The 25,189-nt window shown below is 36.8% G+C and overlaps 1 protein-coding gene across 1 annotated transcript in view; it reads right to left on the bottom strand.

The window, feature by feature from the left end:
- AK5 (adenylate kinase 5) overlaps window positions 1-25,189 on the bottom strand; it is a 92,228-nt gene that overhangs the window by 44,076 nt on the left and 22,963 nt on the right. The window contains exon 6 of the mRNA XM_010156095.1: window positions 3,650-3,740. Coding sequence (XP_010154397.1) covers window positions 3,650-3,740 — 91 coding nt within the window. The remainder of the gene's footprint in view (window positions 1-3,649; window positions 3,741-25,189) is intronic.

Genomic DNA, 25,189 nt, shown 5'->3' with positions numbered 1-25,189 from the left:
TGCCTCTCCTGTGAAGACAGGGTTAGAGAGTTGGGGTTGTTCAGCCTAGAGAAGAGAAGGCTCTTGGGAGACTTTATAGCAGCCTTCCAATACCTGATGGAAAAGGTCCCCCTCCAGCTTTCTTGTAGGCACCAAGGGCATGTTATGATAGGAGAAGGGACAATGGCTTTAAACTGAAAGACGGATTAGGTACAACGAAGAAATTCTTCCTGATGTAGGTGGTGAGGCACTGGAACAGGTTCCCCAGAGTAGTAGTGGATGCCCCCTAGTAGTTACCAAGCACCTGATCTGAAAAGGTATTCCTGTGACTTAAAATATGCTTCCTCAATTTCAGTGCATGTGTAAAGTTGAGGTAAGAATTTTTGTCATTTTCATATGCCCTGTGTTTTCTGCAGGGGGGAGGAAATAGAGAGGATTATATTAGGTACAGTGCTGCACAATTAAAAAATAAATCAGTTGGAAGTTTTTATTAAATCCTCATTAACTGAATAATCAGCTCCCCAGGGAGGAGCAGGCTGCTGAAAAAAGGAACAGCAGATCAGCTGGAATGCATTCCCTTTTTTGCTAGGCTTGTTATCTTGACACTGAAGGCATCATTCATAGAGATTTGTCTTGCTAGGAACCCAAGAGGATCTGATGCCTCAGCGCTGAGGGATGAGTTGAATTAATGGGTGGCTGCAGCTGTACAAGGGTGTGCTGACAGCAGCTAAACCATGACACCCTGTCAGGTCTGACAGGCAGAATGACTCCCCTGCCCCTGGAGAAGTGCGAAGCTGTGCTCAGTTGCTTCCTCCACCATAAGGCTGGATTTTGAAATTTTATGCTGTATTGTTCGTTGCTTCTAAGCTGAATTGCACAGGGTTGGTCGTGGAAAGCTGAGAGGGTACGGCTGTCACGGGCACGTCTGTGATTCCTACCACAGAAATGCATCCCAGAACCCAGGGGCATCATGGCCATAAAATGTCTGGTTCTATAAAATGTCAGTGTTCTCAGCCTGGCTGTGTGTCACTTTCTCTGTAAGTGTGTTCATCCTTAAGTTTTGTTGAATGCAAATGTCAAGCGTTGCTTTTTCACAGTTCACTAGATACATTTATACAATTAAACTAAATTGTATTGATCTGTCTAAATTTACTTGCAGTTGATAGAACTTCCCATTACAAGGTAGCTATACCCCATCACGTGAGTTAATTAAATCTGCTCCTTGGACCGTTTGTGTTTTGGCAAACCAGCTAATGTGTTTCCAGACCCTACTTAAATCTGTTACTTATTTCAAATCCTGGTCGCAGTTTTATTCAATATCGTTTATTGGCTCAAATACACCCATACTCAATATTTTAGCAATTATAGTGTTTGCACTCTTGACACTTACTGTCATAAGTAATATAAGACTATCTGGTGAAACATGTTTCTTAATAGCATGTTTAAGCTCAATAAAATACAGATGTCTTTTTGTTGTTGTTACAGAACATGCTCTGAAGCACCACCTAATAACTCAGTACATGTTGCATATAAGCATTTGGGAAGACAAATGCTTAGAAGATTAATTTCAATTGGAATATAATAGAAATAATTTACTGAAGGACTGATTAGTATTAGAATGATTACATTTTAATTTTGCTCTCAGTAAGATGCTTCTACTACAAATGTTATTGCAACCTTACACTGCTGAGTGTCATGACAGGCTGTTGCTCTTAGCAACAGTCTTAATATGCTGTAGAAGACAGCAATGAGAAAATTGTATTTTAATATAGAAAAATATTCAGTTATTTTCTGTTAGCATATATTGTTACAGAGTTGATTACAACTGGATTTTACAGGTATAACATGAATTACACTGATGTGGGGGCATGAACATAATAGAAATACTGTGTTTATGTTAGCCACCAGGAACCAAAATACACTGCAGTATCACTAATAAGATTAAAATACAAAAAGTGAGATTCAAGGCAATGCTGGAATTGTGACCTCCAGAAATTAAAAATCTGGTATCATAGGATCTCTAGAAATCCTACTTTGAATCTCCTTACTACTACTGGTGCTTAGGTTAGGCACCAATTAGATGATTGTGGCATGGCTTCGGATAAAGCTCATAGCTCCCCAATTATTTTGGTGAGGGATTTATTAAGTAGATCAGGCTTTCAAGGAACTGACTGGAACTCATCGAGAATCGCAACCAATTTTTTAAATTGTTTAACTATTGTCAATCTGTTTGTCAGAGCTAGCGCCTTTATGCCACTTCTTTCCTCTTGCTATTCAGTACTTAGCTCATTTTATTAGGGAATCCACAGGTAATTGTCAATACAATGCTATACAGAAGGAATGTCATTTTAGGTTTGGAATCAATCTCTTGCCTCTAGGAACATCGCTAAGCACAAAAGAGGTAAGCGTGCCACTTAAGAGAAAGCTACTAGTCTCTATTTTTGTGTGCACCTTATCTTGATGCTGACCACCAGAAACCTGGGTGTTTAGCACGTTTTATCATTCTCAATCCCCACCCCCTTGATAATTCATCTTTATCTCATTTTGAACAATATAAAAAATAGCCTTATGGGTGGGGTTTTGCAGGCTAGCTAGCTTGGAACCCCTTCCAAATCTTAAAAATATGACCTAATCTTTCTATCTGAAACACCTTTTTTTCTAATAGCATGACATCTGGGAAGAGCAATCATCGCCTCTTTGTCAAAAAGAGATAAAAGATGTATTGCTTCTAAGAGACTTCATTGTGCTTCATCAATTCCTCCTTCCTTGGCAGCCCCCCGATGATTGTTTACGATTACAAATAACGGAAGCTTCCCTGTCTGCTGATTTATGGCAGATAGGTTTTCCCTTAAACAGAGATCAGATAGAGAATTTTCTCTACTACACATCTGATCTTTGTTTTAATAAAGCTAGTACATTTTACAGGAAAACACTTCACCTAGAATTTTCTTCTTGTGTGCTGTTTCACAAGACACTTATGACCTCATCTACCTATATAACCCTCATGGTCTACTTGGAGGGCAGCCAGGGATGCCCTCTGTAAAAAGAGTAAGCTGTGAAGTTTCCAAGGAACGTTTTCCTATTTCCATCAAGCAAAATATTTCTGACAGATGTTACGGATTTTCAGTGTTTTGATTTTTAGCTTCAGTTCTTTTGCAGTCCTTTGTCCCACAAAGGCTTTTTCTCTGAAGACATTCAAGCCTCAGTAAGCACAAATAATAAATATATAAATAAATAACCCCCCCAAACGCCTAACTTACATTCACACACAGTTTCAGAATTAGTGCCAGTTATTAGGGAGGAAGTAATCATTAATTTAATAGCACTGGTTTTTTGGTGTACAGTGAGGTATCATCTAGAATGGAAAGAGATAGCTGACAACTGGAATTGATCAACTTAGAAAGTTTTGGTATTAATCAGAGAGTGGTTTAGCGAACTATCCATAGTATTTTAAGATGAGCTTGCAGATAAACAAGATGGGTTGGGTGGGTTGTATGAAGCTTCCAAGTGTGAAGACACTTTTTTTTTGCGCTCTTGTACAAATATTTTTGAAGTAGGTCAAGATTCTGCTACAGCACATACATTTTTCATATTCCACAAGTGTGTATGTATCCCACCAATGTCAAGCGCAGTATACAAAATGTGGTTCTTAAATCTTACGTTAACTCACCTACTGCAGCCTCTTTGTTTGCAAACAGTTTATTGTCAACTGCCGAACTTATGTCAAAGAACACCTCTTCTTCATCTCGGTCTGCGTCAAACTATTTAAAAAAAAAAAGTTGGCAATCAGACACTGTTCACTACTTGGCTGAACATCAGCATATAACACGACGTTTCATCCCAAGTCATCTTGATAGGAACCTTTCTATTTTTCTGTGTGTTGTCCATTGTTTTAAGTATGAATAATTTTAATTTTGACTGAAAACTGAAGTAATTCTGTAAATGATTTTGCCTATTTTAAATAGCTCGTCAGGGACAGAAGCTACACTAAAATTGACTTGCTCCTGGAGAACGAAGTTTCAAAGCAGAAAGTAAAATTAGTAATGCAGATTATTTTTTCAGTCATTGTATGGTTGAAAAAAAATGAGCAGAGACCAAAAATGTGATTACTTTGCTGTCACTTCTTTTCAGAAATTAGCACAATTAACTATCTAATTTGCAAGTGAAAAATTTTCAGCGACTTCTGAATTGTCTGGAACCAATTTTTGTGACATATATGTTTGTACAGTTTCTTCAAGTAGTTGAGCAAAATTCTGCAGAAAAAATTAAGTATTTTTGTAAGTCCCCTGTTATATAGAAAAGAAATCTTCCCTTGCTCTCACACTAGCAGAAAGTGTATTGGAGCGTGATAAATCAATAAAATATAGAAAGCAAAGCTCCTTGAAAATGACAAATTAATTTCTTATCATTTTAAACTTTTTTCCTGTTTTTTTCTATCTTTTGCTGAATTCTGATACTGTTCTCCCAAGTTTGTTCTTAGCTCTGTTTGACAGGTTCTTTTTACAGCCAGGTGACAGGCTTGACAGCAGGTTTGTGGTTTTTCTTATTATATTTATTAAGCTTTGTTCATTGACATCATCATATATTGAAGCTTTCTTTGGAAAAAAAATTGGACATTTTATTACTGTTGCTCTGGATTTTTTTCTTATTTCCTGAACTGAGGCCAGGTTTCCATTACTATGGAAAAAGGGAATACTGTAACCTCACGTTACAGGAGCAAAGAAATTATGGTCACATCAGATGCCTCTCAATCAGTGCATGCCCCCCATACAGGAGTAATTTTTTCACTCATTCTGTGCCTTCAGTGTAATATGTTTTAGAATGAACCCCAGGGCAAAAAGCATTACACTCGCGACTGCAAGCTCATGAACTTCAGCGCACTCTTTCTTCCAAGTCCAAAACCACTGAGCACCTTTTCAGATGTCTCGCCAATACCTGCCTGTCTCATGGTAACAATAACAGGCAGGGAAAAGCCGTGGACAGAGAAGTTCAAACCCTACTGGGAACTTTGCTGCAGAAACTAACATTTATAGAGATTGTTTCCCAAATACCTATCTCAGAGTATACCATAATACTTTAATTCTTAATTTTAGAGAGATACTGAATACCTTGTCTAACACCTACCACTGCAAAATCAGTATCATCTTTTCATTATGCCTTATGATGACTTCTGTATTGTCTATATTACTTAAGCTGTTCTCTTATGGGTAATGAAATTTGCTTTCTTATGTTATTTTCCACCAGCATCTCAAGGTAAACTCAGAGACAAGTATCAGCCCAAGAATAATGTTTTAGAGTGGCAGATGTCAGAAATAGTTGAAATACAGAGAAAGAGACAAGGAATAATTCTACAAACTGTGTCTGTGTGAATAAAAGGAAGCTTGTGGGAGGGCAGAGTATGCTAGAGAGAAGCAACCATAGGGCAAAGTTTCCTGCCAACAAGCTTAACTCAATACCTGTGTGCTGCTTTTAGTCAGGAAAGAGTTAAATTTCTTCACAGGGGCTGGCATGCAGCTAGGTTTCTGGATTTACTCTGAGAAAGGAACTGATTAGGTGTCTCTTTAGCTGGTGCTGGGGAGAGCCAGCACCAATTCAATGTCTTTCCCAGCTTCTGATACTCGCAGTGTTCCCAGTTTTCTCACTCCAGGCAGTTGGGGGGACACACAGTTCAGACAGCCGACCCAAACTGACCGATGGGGTATTTCATTCCATAGTACCTCATGCTGGGTACATAGGCAGGGAATGGGCTCAGGGGACATCACTCTCACACTTTACACTTTCTAACACTTTCTCTAACTACTTTGTTAGCTGTTTTGCTACCTCCTGTGCTGGCTCATTCATGAGTGAGTTGGTGGGTCTGTTAGTTTTCCCGGTCATGCTGTTGCTGATGGGGTTCGCTCAGACTCTGCTGTGATTGCTCTCAGGCTTTCTGGCTCTGACTCTCACTACTCAGGAACTGGCTGTGCATCGGACAGTGGGTGGTGAGCAACTGTATCTTATGTTTTTTCTATTATTTTAATTACTTGGTAGTAGTAATATTGTTCTATGTTCATTTATATATATATATATAATTCATTTATTTTCAGTCAGTAAATAGTCCTTACTCAATTTTATGAGCTTTCTTGTCTTTTTCCTCTGATTCTGCCCCTCTGATGGAAGAAGGGAGAGGGGGAGGTGTGAGAGCGGCTTAGTGGTATTTTGGTGGCCAGAGTTAAACCATGGCAACCTGTCTGAGTGCTCAAATCTTTATTAGTCCTGATTTAAATACTTATAGTCTTGATATTTAGTTTTATGCTAGGCTCAGCTCTAAAGTTAATTTCCATCATAAATGAGCCTACTGTAATTATCAATACACGGAGTTCTCTGATTATTTCTTAACATGGAGTTTTCGTCAGAAGTCCATGCTATGATGTAGCATGCTTGTCCATCTGCCTGGGGAGACATTCAGCTATTCTTGACGAGTTCTTTTGCCATTTAATGTTAATCAAAACTCGAAAGTGTTACTTTTTATTTACAAAACAGAAATTTGTTTGTGTTGTGTTTACCTATCAGAAGGATTACACCTTAACTCAAGTCAAAACTGAAGCTTGTGGAAGAACAGTGCTTAAATGAAGCTGTTGGGCTACCACTGGGTAATTTATTATCCATACATAAAGAGCAGCTCTGAAAATTTCTTGTTGCTAAGAAAAGAGTATTGATCTCTAAATTCTTCTGTGCTGGTCTGTCTCTGAGAAAGCGTGGGGATACGCTTCTGTAATTTCTCAGAGAAAAAAAAAGCACGTTTGATTAGATATACCAGGAATATCATTATTATATGATGTTTGTGGGTATGTGTATGCATAAAACCCAGTAAATTGTAATCAGGTTGTGTCTGATCATTACTGTGTAGGTCACACCACACTTGGAGAGATGACAGGCTTGCTTTCTCATTAGAGCATTCCTCTGAATAATCCAGTTTACCATGAAAAAACACATGATCAATCTCAAAACGTTCTGAAGATTCCAAGAATTTGAAACATCAACTTCCTCCATTCAAAGAACACCAGCTGTGCTTCAGTACTCTGAAAAATGTGAGCTTTGTAATGAAAGCCTATATTGTCACCCAAAGAAAACCAATTATTTGAAGCTTGCACATAGACTCAGTTTTCCCGTCACAAAATGAGATTTGTAATACCCTTGAGCCACAGGAAGGCAAGGTGGCTTTCACAGAGAAAATATTTTTGAAAGAAACTAAGTAACCGTGTGAGTTCTCTACTTCATTGAATTGCTAAACATTTTAAAATGAAATCCTTAGATAATTATTGGAGGCTTGAATAAAACATAAAAGGTACTCAAACAACCCTATTCAGAAAGAACAAACAGCAGTATAACTTGTATTTTTAGCAGAAATGTCTAAATTTTTTCCCTACTGAAAACAAATCCCTACTCACTGCAAGACACAGCTTTTTGCAACTAAATTATCTACTGGTATCTTTATGGATGGCTGAGCTTAATTATAGTCAAGGCCTATATTTTATAGAAATGTAATTTTATTAAACATGCCACTGAAAGCATTTGCAATACACAAGACACATTAACTGTGCTTTTATCTGAATTGATACAATCTTTACCAGTGATGTAGGAAAAAGCAAAGTATGTCTTCCCTGGGAGGTCAGTGAGGTTTGAGGTCTGAACTCACCCTGCAGTGTTTCCCTCAATAAGGCACTAATGGGTTTTGTAGTCCACTATCTCTGTTTTGCTGGAGGAGGACATCATGATTTAGCAAAGAAATGAACAGAAGTCATGTATCTCGGTACATAATGACTTTATTTTTTTGAAAATAAATTATGATTGGCATAATGATGAATTTTCTGGGAAGTTTATTCCAGTTTCACATGAACACTGTTGAATTGGAGGATTTGATGCTGGCATAGTGTTATAGATAAAAATGATGGGAATAACTTCTAGATCTTCTGCATTGTTGTCATGGTTTAGCCCCAGTAAGCAACCAAGTACTACAGAACCACTCACTCACCTCCCCTGCCTCACACTTGCCCAGTACAACGGGGGAGAGAATTGGAGGAATAAGATAAAGAGCACCATGTGAGCAGACAGAACAACACTCTGATCAGCCACTATGAAACTAGTCTAATAAATGCTTATAACAAACTTATTTTATGCTCTGGTCAGATCTGTTGTTACCTCAACCCTCCGTGCCCCTCACTGGGCATCACAAAGGACTGTCGTGGAACGAGTAATTATTCTAGGGAAAGCAAGGTTGTACTTGCTGCTCTCAGAGAAAATGATTAGAGTTTCTAGATAAGAACCCAACAAATCCACAATTCCTAGACAACAGAAGGAGGAAGTGGAAAGACAGTCATTGTTTGGTAAGTGGACAAATCATCCATGTATTATTACCTACAGCAGAGGAATCATTCCTTTTTATTGAAAAGAAAAAAAAAAAAAAGGCGAGTAAGCCACAAGAGAACATGGCTTCTTGTGTCCCATGCTTTTGAAAGCGATACCTAGTTCAGAAGTCAGGTTGTACCACTGTCCTTGAAGCGTTGGTATTTTTTGGTTGAAAAGTTGACAGTCCCTTTAGATGGTAACATAAAGAGATTCATAAGATTGAGCAAGTTATGATTTTTCAGTAGGCAGTGGCTACAGCTGTGACAAGAAGAACTATTTTTATTCAGACTGGTTTAGGCAGAGGTTTACTCCTGAAGGAGTGAAAACAAGTAAGAACTAGTTTTATTGTACCCTTGGTAATACCTAGAGGTGAAGTGAGACACACTCAAATGTATAGGTGCTACTTTATGATTTTCAGACACCCACACAGAAATCCCTTTATTATTTGTAGTTCCATCCCTAGTTTGCTACTCAATAATTACAAGCTAATTGACTTGTGCTGTTACTTTTAGTGAATTGTGGAAAAAGAAAAAAAATCAGCAACATGGGAAAATGGTAAAGAAATATGTGAGGCAAAAATATATAAGGTAGGATAATAACCATTGGGAAGGGAAGACAGGATAAAAAGAGTTGAAGCCTTGTATAGGAAAAATAATAAGCAGAGGTACTAAGGTTTGAAGCTGAAATGTGCAGACTGGGAGCTCAGGGAACACTTCCTTATTATAAAGTATTTCTAATGATATTCTTTTAACAAAAACACAAACAAAAAAACCTCCAAAACACCACAAAATAGGGGGGAGGGGCCATAGGGGAGAGAGATTGCTCTGCAATTCATTCTCTAGTTCTAACATTTTCTATCTTTTATATCAAGGACTCTGAAATCTCAGATTAATTTTTATATGATACTGTATCACGAACAGAAGAAAAACTAAAACTGAAATTACACTAGAGCTCACCAGTGATTTATTAAAAATTATGCAATTAGCAGAGGTCATAAATTAGTATCAGACAAATTTAGAAAAGAAACCGAATTGGAGATTTTATCACCATTATTAAAATCCGAAGGAATACTCTGGGTTATCTAAAATAAACCACTTAACACCTTATTTTTTAACACAGGAGTACAACAGAGGATTCATAAAATCATTGCAGAGTGCCTATACTTATTAGAGTTTCTCAAGTTCCACTTGTTAATCTGAGTGTCTATTGCTGTGAGTGCTACTTGTAAACAAGCATGAGGGTGAATGTTCACCAGCCTGAGGAGAGCTGACAGTTCTGTAGGGGCTGCTGCTAGCTTCTGTATATCCCAAACTCATTTGCTCAAAATAGGTGCAATTTGAAGCCAGTAACCATGTATTTTCTGAACACATCAGATGCACAGACAGAATCTAGTATGGGAAGAAAAAAAATAAATCGTCAACTTCAAATAACATCTTCTAATAATGTTAAGGAGAACTGAAATGACCCTCAAAGAGAGTAAATACACAGTTATAATGCAAACTATCAGCTAATTTAACTGTCTTATACCACAAAATGTGAAAACGCAAACATGCAATTTCATGCACACAGATCAAACGTGCTCTGCTCCTCTAGAAACAAAGACATGGACCCTGAACAGGCTTTGGGGTTTTCTTATGGCTGACAGGAAATGCAAAAATCATGTCAGATTGTGGCCCATTCCCCTATCAGTACAAAAGAGGGTATTTTGGAACACCTGTAGTTCAATTGCTAATCATCTCCCTTTTCTATTAATTTGGCAGTACATAAACAATGCGATTACTACAAAAAGAGAGGCCTTGGGTCTTTTTGTTCTTAAAGTGATTTTCTGTTATTTCATGCTAAACTCGGGAACTTAGTGCCGTGGTACACAAGTGTGGATGTCTGACAGTTTACTTCCCTTCATGGTAATGGCTGGAGTTAAAACACGATGCTCCGTTACGCCAGCACCCCTACTTGTAATGTGGAACGGTATGACAGCAAGTAAACGGGACGTCCTATCTGAAGCAGCAATTAACAGTAAGCAAAGTAATAACCTGTCTTTACAGGTTTATGTGGAGTAATAGGTTTTGATAGGCAGAAAGAGGAAGAAGTCCTATCATTGTGCTGATCACGCTGAGCAACATCACGACTTACATCAACTTTCCGCTGTTAAAAATGAGCGCCTTGGGCAATGTGGTGGCAAGAGTTCATGGGAAAGACACCATGCAATTGTGGGCCCTTGTAGAGCAGAAAATAGGGACATGGAAGGAGAGCCAGATTTGACTGGGGGTGAGGAGAGAAATCAATAATTTGGTGGCATGGTAGGTAGAAAATTAATGAACTGGGAGGAAGCAATTACTTGTTTGGTAGGAAAGCGATGGAGGCAGAGAGTGGTGACAGGGTAGTTTTGGAACATACGTACTTTTCATAATACTACAGTACAAAGCCTTTCTGTCTGAGCAGATATTTAAGACTACTGGCTGGTTAATTTTTTTTCCCAATAAGGATAATTATCTGGGTGGCTGGTGACTGTTACGTGGAAACCAAATATACAGCTGTTTTATTTTTTAAATAATTTTTGCATCATGTTTTCCATTTCTTCAGAGGGGCTCTGAGCTTCCACTAGGCATTGGTCTCTACTATATTCGTCTCTCCATAACTTTTTTTAAGCTGAAATCAGTTCAACATATTAATAAACAATTCAAAATCTTTCAGAATTTCTCTACATTACTATGACCTCTACAATAAATATTCTATTTCTCTCTGAAGTTGTCATCAGGAATCAGAACTAAATTAGGTAGCATTAATTCACATAATATTCAAGGAACATGATTTCTGTGTGTTTGTCCTGGCTTATATCTGACTTGTTGACTTCTAGAAGTAACTTTTCAAGCTATAAATAGAGCCAGCATCTCTATGTAGAAACTTTCTATGCATATTCAGTTTAGAAATAATTGAAAACTTGCACTTTGACACGTGTTACATCTGTTCAGCAGCTTCTATAGCAAAGTCAATTATATTAATTATTTTTGAAGATTAATTAAAAACAAAGGGATGCCCTACCACATGCACATATAGACCTTTTTTATCTTAAAAGCACAGACACTTCTTATTTTAAAAAATATGCATTCCACTGTTGGGAGTAATTTTCATTATGTGTTTACTTTTTAAAGGAAATTGTCTTTAAAGAGGCAAACGGTATTATAAAGATACAGAATAGTGGTATCAAGACAGATAACTACTGAAGAGCTTGAATGGAAAACTGAATTACAGTCTGAGTTAGGAGATGCTCAAAAGCACAGACACTTCTTATTTTAAAAAATATGCATTCCACTGTTGGGAGTAATTTTCATTATGTGTTTACTTTTTAAAGGAAATTGTCTTTAAAGAGGCAAACGGTATTATAAAGATACAGAATAGTGGTATCAAGACAGATAACTACTGAAGAGCTTGAATGGAAAACTGAATTACAGTCTGAGTTAGGAGATGCTCCATGATTTTTTGAACCAAGAAAAACATTCAGCCTGAGGGAGAGGTCATCTTACTCTCGTCTCCTCTGGGTCTAGGATAAATTGTTTGATTTTTACTTTAATGCACCCAACCCAAAAGGAAGGGGAAAGACATGACTGATTACAGAGAGTCAGGTATGACTGGATGTTGTCCAAATCCTCATACAGCTTTAACAACCCTCTTTATCTTAGCTTGCCATATCCTTTCTTTCCTCTTACATTACTGGAGGTCACAGTGATGCTGCAAATTATGAAGCGTTAATGTAAAAATCAGTATTTTGAAACCTAGACAAAGGGCAGAGCAGTACAAACAAGTTGTGTGAGGCTCAGTCAATAAAACCTGCAGTTGTCAGTTTGCTATATACAGCTCAGTGACATTACAGAAGATCTAGAATCACCTGACTTTCTCAAATGCCTTTGTTTTTTCATTCCACAGCAATAACTCCTGTTCTCCAGTAGTTTTGCTTCCATCTTTATCTAGGAAGACTTCTGATAGGGTTTGAACTTCAGAAGTTCCTGGGAGCTCGCCCTATTTCATATAAACCAGTTAAGGACTAGTTGCTACAGCATAATTATCCCATTCCTTCCATACCATGAGATGAATACTGGAATGTTCCCATTTCAGAGCACCAAGTTCAGTGATACAGTTCTGATTACTAATATGTTCCACTAAATGCTTTCCTTGATTTGTTTAGTTTTTGAGTGCAACTGTACTGCTCAGTCTGAATGAGTCCAAAAGCTACAAGACATTAACCAATATGTTCATCTGTAGAGATTTTTTTCCTGAATGAAGTTTAAGAATAATGTATTTTTTCCCCTGCCTGTAGTGGTCCTGGAACTCCCACGTCACTGTCCCTTTTGTTTAAAACAAAACCAAATCATTTTCTAGCATCAGCTCCCACAGCACATACAGATCGCAGGCACCCCAAATAAATATATAGTAACACTGTGTCGTGGTTTCCCAGAAAAAGTCCATACAAGCAACAACTGTAAGTCAAATAAGGCAACTAAAACAAATCTTAGGAAAACTCAGAAATAAAAAGTATTTCCTCCTACAAATACTGTTTTCTTCCAGTGATAGCTTGCGCTTTGCTTCAATGAAAAGCCTTGATACTGCTGCCAAATACACCAAACAGTTCCCTTTCAAGCTCAACAACATTTCTCCTGTTGACTTTTGCAACAGACATTCTGAATGAATAAACTACTGTAGGCTGGTCTTTTATCATTACATGATATCATAACAACTAGTAAAAAATAGTATTTTTGTCTATGTATCATCACCATTTTCTAAGGAAGAATTCTACCAACTGAAAGCTAACAAGGAAAGTCCTGCATTAATTTTAACTGCAAATTTAACTAGTTAATAAAGCACGAGAACTAATGACTCAGATGCAAGAACAAGCATAGGGTATACCATAGGCTTAAACATTAGCTGCTGTGTGTGGGTTTTCTATTTAATGTCTGCATTTAATTCAGGAAATTGATATTTGTAGATGTCTAAGACAGCACTGTAGATCATCTCATCTTCAACAGCTGTAAGTGTTCCATTTGAAGTGGAATTTCAGACTGTAAGAAGTAGAACATTTGAAAATTATTAGCTTTTCTATTTTCATTGGAAGACAAAAAATAAATTTTACTTTCCAGCTAAACAGTTCCTGTGCTTTTAAATAAATTCTGACCCCGGAAAAGAAGTATTTCCAGTGGTGGTCTCTGTATTAATAAACTTTGTAAATGGCACTGGAGTCCTTGGTAATAAGTCCTCCCTTGGTCATCTTAAGCTGAAGAGTGGTAAATTTTGATGAAATTAATTATTTATCTCTAGAAGCATGACTCATACCAAACTTAGGATAATATTCAGCAAATGTCAGTTTGAGTTCAGGGATGGGCTCATAAACCCAACTTCCAATTGCACTGCCTCAGGAAAGACATGAATTTGTTTTCCTCCAGCAAGAAGTGAGTGCACGGCTATTTTAATTTCTGTACTAGAAAGTTCTGTTTAGAACGTTCTGTTTATTGGAGCATGTTGTTTCAGAGCACAACGGAGACTATTTGATGTATAAATGAAAGCTGGCAAGCTAGGAGATACTGACAGAAACTATTGCTTTAGTCATCATGAAAATGACATTCTTGCATCTAGCATGTATTTTTTGGAAACACATGTAGGACAAAATCTCACGTGATTATGTAGGCTGAAAGCATTTTTTAAATATCATAACAAAAAAGTGGATGAAGTGGAACCAATTGACATAATTTATTTACCTTTTCAAAAGCTTTGGAAAATATTTCTACCCACAGGCTATTAAATGAAACAAAATTTTAGGGAAACAGTAAATAATATATTGGGTTTATTAGAGAGAAAAAAAAAAGGGCATGAGGAATGTGTAAGGGATGTGTTGCCAACAAATAGTACAGAAAATGCCTGTTTTATTGATCACAGAAACAGTAGAAATGAGAAAACTAGAGTGGCTCACCCTGACTAGGGAAATGAAGTCTGAGATAGGGATATTGTCAAGAAATGCATATAATGTGACAATAGTTTGTGTTGCAGGAGAAAGATGTAAAAAAAAAAAACTCCAGAAAGATCAAATGAAGCCTCCATGATATTTATTTTAATCTAACTTGATAACTTTACCTATGGCTATCCAATACCTGTTTGTTTGAGCAAAGTGAATTACAGAATACCTGAAACCCTAACACTTGGGGTCTAATACCTTAATATTGATACATCATTGAGATATCAATAATTCATTGCAAAAGCAAGCCACACAACCGATTTTGAGTATTTATACAACATTATCTATTAAAACTGCTACAGCTGACCTTTGCTTCAGTTTACTCAGAAAATTAAAACATGAGATATACTAAAAGATAATCCACTATTTTATGCTTATTAAATGGTAATTATTTTATAAACTGGTTTTTCTGTATTAAAGTAGCTTCTGCCTAGTATTCTCCATCACTGCAGCTCCTTCACCACTGCTCTCACCTAAACGAGAATACATCATAGCACTTCTCACACTACAGTTATTTTCAGTGTCATCTTGCGAAACAGCAGACAAATAAATATCTGTGAAGCTCCTACCTGTCCATTTGCTGCCCAGTGCTAGCATGAGTTTTTTTCTGACCGTTTCAACCCTTGGTTATTTTAGAAGAATAATCTCAATCTTTCAGCTTTATAGTGATATTAACTTCTACTGGGATTCTGGCAAAACATGGGCAGCGATTTACAAAATTAAGTGTTTTCTAAGTGTCTGCTTTTGTAATATAAGTCAGCTCAAAGTGTATGAAGATGTACTTCTTTCTTTCAGCCTCCACCAGTGCTGTAGTACTGACTAGAATTCAAACAGTGACTAGAAATAATAGTCATTTAGATCATTTAACAATTATCCACTGGGTTTTATTTACTTTAGCCTTTTATTATAAGAATTTTACTATTGATAATATTATTATTAAAACCATTTATGTTATCTAGGCAGTGCAAATGGCATGGGCTCTGACACTCTTATGGACCATAGAAAACAGGCTTGGTTTAGATTCAGCATAAGCTTTAGGAGAAAAGAATGTATTTGATTGCATTTACTGCTTCTAAACAGATAAGGAACAGCTATACAGTTATGACTAAGAATTAATGCATGCTTATGTTAGCAGCTGAAAATGACTTCAACATAAGCTTATGGAAGCACTGTTAAAAGCAACTCAAAGTGTAAAAGTGTCCTTTCATGCTTCTGAGACACAAAAATACAAGAAGCGAAATATATATGACAAATCCTAAAATTATCTATAGTTCATCTGAGTCAAGATACTCTGAAAAATTGCAACATGAATGTGTATAAGCAATTTAGTCTTTATTTACAATATTCAGTAAATGAAGGAAGTGTTAAGATGCAATTGGTAAGGTTAGAACAAGTTTATTAAGTTTTGTGATGTTTAGTTTCACTTCATTTGATACTAGGCATGAAGACATCTTTTAATGCATTTTTTTCTGTGTAAGATTCTAATTAAAAGACATTCAAGAAAATGAATATTTCTTTGTCTTTACAATAAAATTACTTAAAGTAGAAAAAAAGACAGTGTGAATACATCCCAATTTTTTTTGTTTATAAAAGGGATTGGGTGGGATCTTCCCACTCCCTTTTCCCGTGGTTTAAGATGTAGTGAGATAGAAAACAAAGGATTTAAAATATTCCTTTCTCTTTCTATCACTTTTTTTTGTTTTAATTCTGAATAAGATGACTTGGATAACCTGACAGTAAAAATCTTTTTAAACAAAAAATAATTTCAGATGATCTTAAAGCTGAACCTGTGACGTTAACTCAGCTTTATGGCATTCTTTGGCTACTCGTCTCAATTTTAACTAATATATGACATTTCACTGTGCAGATAGTCAAATTCAGCTGGTGGGTCTCACCAAGCATATCCTAATTAATAATCATGAATACAATTCCAATTCCCTCCTTCAAATATCATAAATGTTATTAGATCTTTTAACTCTTACAGAGTATTATATTAAAGGTAAATTATTTTTTTCACTCTAAGGGACACAGACTTCTTCATTGGGCACGATAAAAATGAAGCAGGAAGTATCAATACTCAGGCTCACTCTAAAAGTGGATGTGTGATAATTTATAAAACAAAGACAAGATCTGCAGAGTTTTCAAAGCAGTTCAGATATGCTGGTTCTTAAAACTAGTTTTCAAAATATTAAGTTGAAACAGTGATGGAATTCCATACAGTCATTATTGCTAAGTAGGAAAAGAAAATTTCCTTTAGGTTGGACAATAGTGTTCTAGCACCCAGAAACTTTTGGAAGTCACTGTCCTAACTTCCAGAGACCAGTAATCTCTTATTTGATACTGTTAGTTCTGAGAGTAGTCTATCATGTAAAAGACGAAAAATAATTTAGAGGCAGATCCTAATTGTTTGCAAAGATTACTATGTATTAACATTATGCCAAGGGAGCAGGAGAACTGGCTAAACACAAATATGCCAAAGAAGATCATGTGGACCAGTCTGCACTGAACAAACTAAATTCAACTTCCATTAAGAGCCCACCATTGGGTCTTACAACAACTTGTTGCTGACCTCCTCCTTCCTCCAGTGCAGAAAGTGAGAGTCTATAGAGACCCCATTTATGTACACTACCTCTGCAAGCAATTGACTTTGCATACCAGCTAATTTTTAACTCATTTTCTGATGTGAGCTCCACACCCTCTTAACTCATGGAATGATGATCCTGGGCACTTACCTGTGATTCAATTTGCACAAGGTTTCCTACATACCCTTCTTTTAGAGCTGTACAACTTTTGTAAATACGTTGTCACTGAGGTGGAGTATGACTCTCTCTCCATACAGATGTCCCATCCTTACTCCAGTGAATTAATTATCGCAAGCTTCTATCACTGCTTAAGACTCTATTTGTCCTTTTTCATCCTCAAATCAAATTGTGCAATCAAAAAAGGTTAGATTTAGGTCTTGTTTCATGCCTTAAATGTCAGGCATTTTCTAGCAAATCTTTTTTTCAGGGCACTTTTTTTATTTTAATTGGCAAAGTTCATCATGCTTGTGTAATTCATGGGGAAAAAAGGAATTTTGCAATTTTGCTCAATGTAAAAAGAGTAACTGTAACCTTTAACTTAATATTTACAAGCTGTGTTATCGGAATGGGATTATAACAGATTGCTGTGCAGCCTTAAGAGAAGTTATCAAAGAAATTCTATTGAAAGTTCTCTCTAATGTTACTGGTTACCAAGTCTGTTACCAAGTCCTAACCTAACCTATAAGAGAACATCCAGGTAAGTTTAACTTACTCTGTATTATACTCACCCTACTAAATGTAGTGATTTTTTTGGAGGAGTGGTCTCCTGGCTGTAGTTCAAGGACGTAATGAATAGTTCTTAAACCCAAACTCATTTCAGAATTCACATGGCTCCTGACCCTCTTGCTAAAGTTCAAGAGATATGAGAGAACATGAATTGCATAAATTAAGAAAAGTGTCTGTTCACAGCACTGGAGTTGAGCTCATTTGTGTCTTGCACCCCATGAGCAGGGTCAGAGATAAAAGCTAAAGTACCCACAAAAGCTTTAATGGCCATAACAGCAGACTAAGGCAACTTACATAGCCTGAAGGACAGCAGAGATAATGTTCTTTTAAAAGAGAAAAAAATGAGCTGCCTTGGGTTTATATGAATCTATATTATTTAGAATCTATACAGTGAAATTCTTGCAATAAAGTGCAGATAAAAACAGGATTACCGGGCTTTTCTCAGTGTCTCAGGGACTGATAAATGTAATACGCAACTTGACTAGAAACTGTATTGCCCACGTTCTAGGTTCTCTTTTAGTAAGGACTCTGCATTTATACAGAAGTCTGTTCTTTTCAGTAGAGCAGACCAAAAAAGCCCAGAAGGCAGGACACTGTAGAATACTAGTGAAGTGTTATTTTTTAACTGCCTGATTGGCACCTTGCAGTGGTATAAGAGAGAGATGACCTCAGCATTACAAAAACTGTATTATTACCAAAACACAATGGATGGTAGAATGCAAGAAAAGACAAGACCTGACATGCCTAGACAGAGCAGAGAATTCTGAAGTACTGGTATTGAAAACATGAATGTGAAGCTTCAATTTGACATTCTGCTTAACAACAGGAGGAAATGTCCAGTGGAGGAGATAGTGAGAAAACATGAAGATCTGCCTAAAACCAATGTAATTTTAGCAATTATATTTTTAACAAAATGGATCAAGAGGTAACCTATGTCTGTACAATCCTAGATATCAAAATACCTGATCACAGCAAGTTAAATTGAAAAGGTGCCACATTTTACACATTAAGTCTCCTATTGTGTAAGTATCAGTGAATTCAAGAAGCAAGGATATATTACTTCAGTAAAGTACTGAGTTAACAGGATAGCAGTGTTTCCTAATTCTGAAGTATTTCATACATTTCTTCAAAACACTGTTTGGTAGATATTCTTTAGTTGTATTAGAAAAAAAATCCTCCAAAGAGCTATCAGAAAGATTCAAAAAGATGCTATGCAATGGGGATAATGTACTAGGGGAAGGTTATAGTTTTCATTCTAGTACTGTCTAGAGTAGTGTGTTTCCGGAGCTGCACAACGGGTAAGCAGCTCTTCAGCTTTCTCAGTTCTCCACCAACACTGTAGCCGCATCTAACCGGTCTTGTTGAGTCTACATGCTGGTAAGACTCCAGAGCGCTACAGTAAGAAGTCAGAGTCTAGAAGATTAAGTGCATCAGATTTTCTGCTGACATTCTGAACATCTCCATTCTGACACTTAAATGGCTTCCATCATTACAATACTGGAGCATTCACAAATGAATGCTTCCCAGAGATGAGGTATTTTTTCCAAGCTGGTTTCTTAATACACGTTTCTTCTAAATAAGAAAAATTAATCTTCTTTAAGCATAATTTTAACTGCAGAAAGGAAATTAGAAGCTAATATTCACCCAAAGGACATATCTTAATTACTTTAAGGTGAATTGTTTAAAATAACTTGAAGAATATGTAGGGCATATTATTTTAAATATCTCTTACAGTTAACTTCTCTCCATGATAACTTGTCTTAATTACTTATCTCAGCTTTAGCTTCAGACCTGTAAAAAACCCTCTGTTAATTTTTAACATGTATTAGCTTTCACAGTGCCAGAAATGGATAAATCTGGGATAGTATGGCTGTCAAACATCATTCCTTCTCTCTTTCTGGAGTTCCTAAATCAGCCTGGCCCATGCACTCATCAATGGCTAATTCCATAGCCAGACTTGTCGAATGTTATTTGTTTTTTTCCCCAAGTCTACTTTTTCAAACTACTGGGGGTACAGGGGACAGGCAAGATTTCAAAAAGCTAGTATTAATTTAAATCATCATGCCTCCGAAGTTTGAAAAATAACACAGTGATGCACCACTGCTGTTCACCTCAGCAAAGAACTTCTACCCTCAAGATGTCTCTGCATGCTTGCATGTATACAGAGATGGCAAGTTTCCAAGCTTGGTCAGTCTCTGGCAAACATTAGTATTTCTGATATACTTAACTTGACATAAATCATATAATCAGAGGCTGAATATATTTTGAAGCTTGGAAAATGCATACAGTGTACATGCTTCCACATATGCAAAATTACTCGTCAATCTTTCCCATATAAAATGTGCATATATTCACAAACAGATTTTTTAGACACATTTCTACATAAATTTCATTTATATATCTTTTGTCTGTTCTTCAAAATATCTCACCAAGTAGCAACATGTAAGTAGTGTTGAGACAGTTTAAAACCTAGCAGTGATGAAAGCATGCATGAACTTTCTCTAGTTCAGCAGTTTCATAGGACACAGTTCCAGATTCTTTCTCATATCCCAGTTTTTCTGCAAAAGAGCTACCAAACACAGGAGAGACCTTTTAAATTTTAAGAAACCTTTAATTTGCAATGACAGCCAGCTGGCAGTGTCTGCAGAGATCTGGTTACCTGTTCTAGGCTTCAACTTACCTTTCATTGCTTTGATTCACCAAAACTTGAAAAAGTTAGAGCCATTATTTCCCATCCCACATCTCATTTTCCCTGTATAGAACTTTTTTTTTGTGATTATATACACTTATACATTCATGAAGCCAGGAAGCGATTTAGAAGCCATGCAGCAAAACACAGGAAGACCCCTGAATCTCAAAGCAAAACCTCTCGACGTTCCCACAAATAAGTGCCTACGTTCTTTATTTGATTTGAAAAGTTCCTAAAACATTGAAGTTTTGTTCCAGCTGACAGTCAAAGCTATCTGGGTTCCTCTTTGCACCTGTACTCAGTCATGCCCAAGAAACCAGAAGTACCCTGAAGAGCCAGTGTAGTTGTCACGTTAAAAGCACATCTACTGTGTTCATACAGGACTGTACCCGTGACTGCTGTATTTTTAAAACAACTGAGAGGCATTTGCAAAGGCACTGGTGGCACTGGGCCAATCAGTGGGAAATCTCAGTTCAGTACCCTGAGCTATCTATGAACCCACATCTATGACTTGTGGGGAGAAAGGCTATGCTCAGAGCAAGACAAGGCTAGGTTCGAGTGAAACTATTCCTGCCAAGTCTGTATCACTTTGCAGCCAAAAATGCAAGATCCAAGGCATCAGATGGCATGTAAATGAGATCCTGAGCCTGCAGCAGAGAAGTGAGAGCATGCGGGGGAGGTGGTGGCTAACAGTCTCTATTCTTAGCATTACTTCAGGCAAGGGGGTGTGGGATTTTTTCAGTTTTCTTTTTAAGGATTGTTTAATGCAAAACTGTATGGAGGAGAGCAAGTATCACCACCATAAAAACAAGAGCAGCTAGCCATTCTGCGTTCTGCCAAACCAGATGCACGTTCCTCCATGGAGAAGATTCTTGGAGCTAGATTCTGGCAGTGGCTGCCATCAGGACCTGGAAGCAGGCTGGATGTTCGGACCAGGCTGTTGTGTAACAGTTTGCTATCAGTAAGATCTGGATTGACCTTGAGAGCTGCTGAAAGGACTGCAGGACCCACATTTCTCTGGGGAGGGGCCCAGGATTAGAGGAATGAGTAATTGAAAGTCCTTTGGAATCAGCATTCACTGCTAAATAGATAAATAAATAAAACAATAAAAAGCCCAACCCAAAACCTCAAGTTGGACAGCTGTATAGCACAGAAACATTAGAAATGCATTAAAACTGAGATTTTCGTCAGCATAATGGTAAGTCACAGCCTTCAGCTAAAGTTCATGTCAGTGTGCAGTGTTATAGCAAAATCCCTTTTTTAACCAAATCAAGAGAAAAATTTATATAATGCAATTCCGTGGGGAATTTTCCTGTGACAGTTGACAGCTATTAGGCCTGTTTGATGCTAATGAGGGCAGACAGCTATATAAGCTATTTCCCTCACCCGCAACTATTTAACTTCTAAATTTGTGCTCAAAATCCATTTCCAGCTTCAGCTGCTTTTTCTGGGTTCTCTTTAATTCTCTGACTAATCTGAATGTCATCTTAATGTTTTGCATAGGCATGGTAAATTCCCTAAAAGGACAAGTGAGACAATGAAGATATATGTAAAATCAGCATTTTACGCCACAGGATGTGCCCCATCATAGCTGTGGGTTTGGTTTTTTTGGTTTTTTTTTTAAATACACACAGGCTTATTAACATAACAAGGTTGACACAGAAGCACTATGCTTATACAGAATTATTATAAATAAGGCAGGCTGGACCTAATCCTGTCTCCAGTAAGAGAAACTTCCACTGCTATGACGATGAGCTCTGTGATTTTTTTTTTTTTCCTGTCTAGACCAATGGATATATTCTACAAAGAACAACTAAGCTCTCTGAGAACAGCTTTAATAACTGTAACTGAAAGATTTTTGTAACCAAATGATCTTCTCTGCAATGACTATGCCAATATCTATACCAGATCAGAGTCCAGAAAAAGTGGACATTTAGATACCTTTTTCAAAAATAACCAATAACTGGGTGATGGGTATCACTGGGGTGGTAATAGCAGAGGTTTAAAATCCATCTGAACAAGGCAGAGTAGAGACTTAATTTAAGTGCCTTTTGCTATCTATGCTACCATTTTCCTACAACTAGTTTTGGTTTGATACAAATAACCAGGTTTTGAAATACAGATTATCTGGAGATACAAATCCTGCATATTATCTTGCCCTCCTCACCTCTGATAATTCTTTCCTCTGATAAAACCATAATAGCAATAACCATAGCAGGGTCAAAATTTTTACTTTACTGAACATAGCTCATTACTACCAATGCCTTCATTTTATAGAAATAAGTAGCCATAATTTTATCTTGTATTTTCCTTAGTGAATTAGAAGTACAGCTCAATTTTTCACTGTGCGGGCATCATCTACTATGCTCTGAATTCTCATTCCTTTCTCTCCAGAACGTAGCTCATCCCTGTGACTAAGAATAACTTAACCGAGTCAGTTGAGTGGAAAAGAACACATTTCTTGTAGGCAAAAAGGCTGCTTTCTGTGGGAGATTATATTTTTATGACTTAAGAGTTAGGGACATTATGATACAAGTGCTACCATAGTTTGTTCATTATGGTCTACCATACTGTATTGGTGTGTTCTTTAAACTTCCCTGCAGTAAGATGAAGTACATCTGATAAAATGTAAATGAAAAAGTTTCCTAGTTAGAATAACTTTATACCACAGTAATTTATTCAAGGGTCAGTGAATGTCATTTTCTTGAGGTTTATCCAATGGATCTTAAGGGCTAGGCAGTTCATAGCACAGGTCTGATAATGGTGAAACATCAATATAATGTCCAGAAGAGTAATGTATTTTGAAATTAGAAAACGATAAAACAGTTTTCAGTTGAATTTTCCAGTTCATTCTTAAGGAACTCTTAATAGTAATCTTCTTTAAAGTAGGTTCTCACCAGACAACAAAAACGTGCTGAACTAGAACTTCAGCTAACACAAACCAGCTTTCTCCTCAAACACCATTTCTGGTCTTGGGTGCCAGGGGTGGTGGTAGGAAGAAGGATTAACTTTTTATGTGTAACTCACAGCACACTTTTTCAAAGCAAGCTAGCTCGCTCCCAGGACAGCAACCACATTAAAAACATTAAAGCACGTCGGTTGCACAGGGATTAGGGTTTTTTCCTTGCTTTGCTTTACTTTTTCATTATTATCTATTTAAAAAAATAAAACCAGGGAAACCCTTGTAAGTCAGTGTTAGAAACTGACATGATACCATACTGTATCTCTAGGAGTACTGTAGTCAAAATAACAAAGTACCTAACAATTATTCTCACAGGGAAATTATATGACCCTCCTCAGTATTCTTCATTGAACAGCAAGTACTGTCTAGAAGCTTGCGTACCCAGACCCTTTTAGTCTGAAGTTCTCCATCCATGACCACACCTCAACAGTAGCCTTGGTGTATCAGGCATGGCTGTGTACACATACTGATTGTCATATTAGCACCTGAGACCAAATATAGCAATACCCTAATATTTGCTGTACGGCAGGAAGGATACGGGAACAGATTAAACTGTGTTCAGGACTGATGCCTTGTGCTAAACATCAGAGTACTTGCAGATCATCTAGACAATTACACTTCCTCCCTTTTATAATTTAATCTAACATCTCTTCCCCCTGTAATCTGTGGTTTAGTTATTGTCTAAATAAACAATATGTAATGTTCTGAGCTTTGTTAAGAAGTTACAGGGACAATAAATGCCAGTATATGCCTCTGTTTATATAATCTATGTCCAATATTGTGATATCTATTACTATTGCCTCAATATTTTCTGAAATCAAAAAGGAAAGTCAGGTTTTGATTTGTTAGACCTGCTGACAGATTCCTTAAACCAGTTTTAAACACAGACCGTGTGTTCATGAAAGTATCAGATATTTACTTCTCTTTCATAATTATAAGAAAGTTTATAGATCTGTTCAATTTGAACAACAATCCAAAATTTTGGATCTTCCAACTTCATCATTCCAAAGAAGATTTTCAGAAAACAGAGTTGTATCTTCCTGTTTCTTAGAAGTACAGGAGTTGGGCCCTTACTTCTTTCTTTGAAAACAGAAACCACACTCAGACCCTGAGAGCAGGGATACCATGTGTAGACTGAAAATGTAAGGCATACAGAGCAGCAAACAAGTATAAGATATGTACTGTATAAAATTAACAAAGATCAAAGGAAAAAATATGAGGGGAAAGAATTACACCTAAGCAATCTAACCAGTAAGATCTGAAATGAATGTGGGGTTTAACTATTAACCAAGAATATGTTAAAACCAGTATGGAATAACTGTTAGAGCAGGAAAATTAATATTCTTTGGGAATTTAGATTTTTATTTTCTTGCTCATACAATGTCTAAAAGTAGACTATATCAAATGTCTGTTCATTAATCATATTTATTTAGATTCCAGTGAATTTTGCTTTTCTTTTTTGGTCTGTTTATTGATGAAGAAAAACAAATTTAAGTAGATGTTTAAAATTTGAGTTTTGTTTCTAAAATTATTACTCTCCGTGAGACAAATGGTTCTGTTTCTTTTCCCTGAGTAGAATCATGATGTTGGGCAGAAGAAATGACTGAGATTTAGAGCTTTGGATAGCAGTGACAAGGTGCAGGGAGGGATTTAAGAAAAACGTACATTTTTTTTTTTCCTCCTGGTCAACACTGACCTTGCCTGACCTTGCCTCAAGGATTCACTCCTCTAGGAATTAGCCAAGTGTAATTATGCTGTTCTAGTTCTTACACTGCTCTCATCCACAAAATATTTCAGTGCCTTCCAGGCTCAATCTTATAATCAGCAGTATAAATGTGATTTTCTTTCTTTCTTCCTCTTTC

This window comes from Eurypyga helias, unplaced genomic scaffold (genome assembly GCF_000690775.1).
Source record: "Eurypyga helias isolate BGI_N326 unplaced genomic scaffold, ASM69077v1 scaffold4267, whole genome shotgun sequence".
NCBI classification, from domain to species: Eukaryota; Metazoa; Chordata; class Aves; order Eurypygiformes; family Eurypygidae; genus Eurypyga; species Eurypyga helias.
This window is presented reverse-complemented; position numbering and strand designations above follow the sequence as displayed.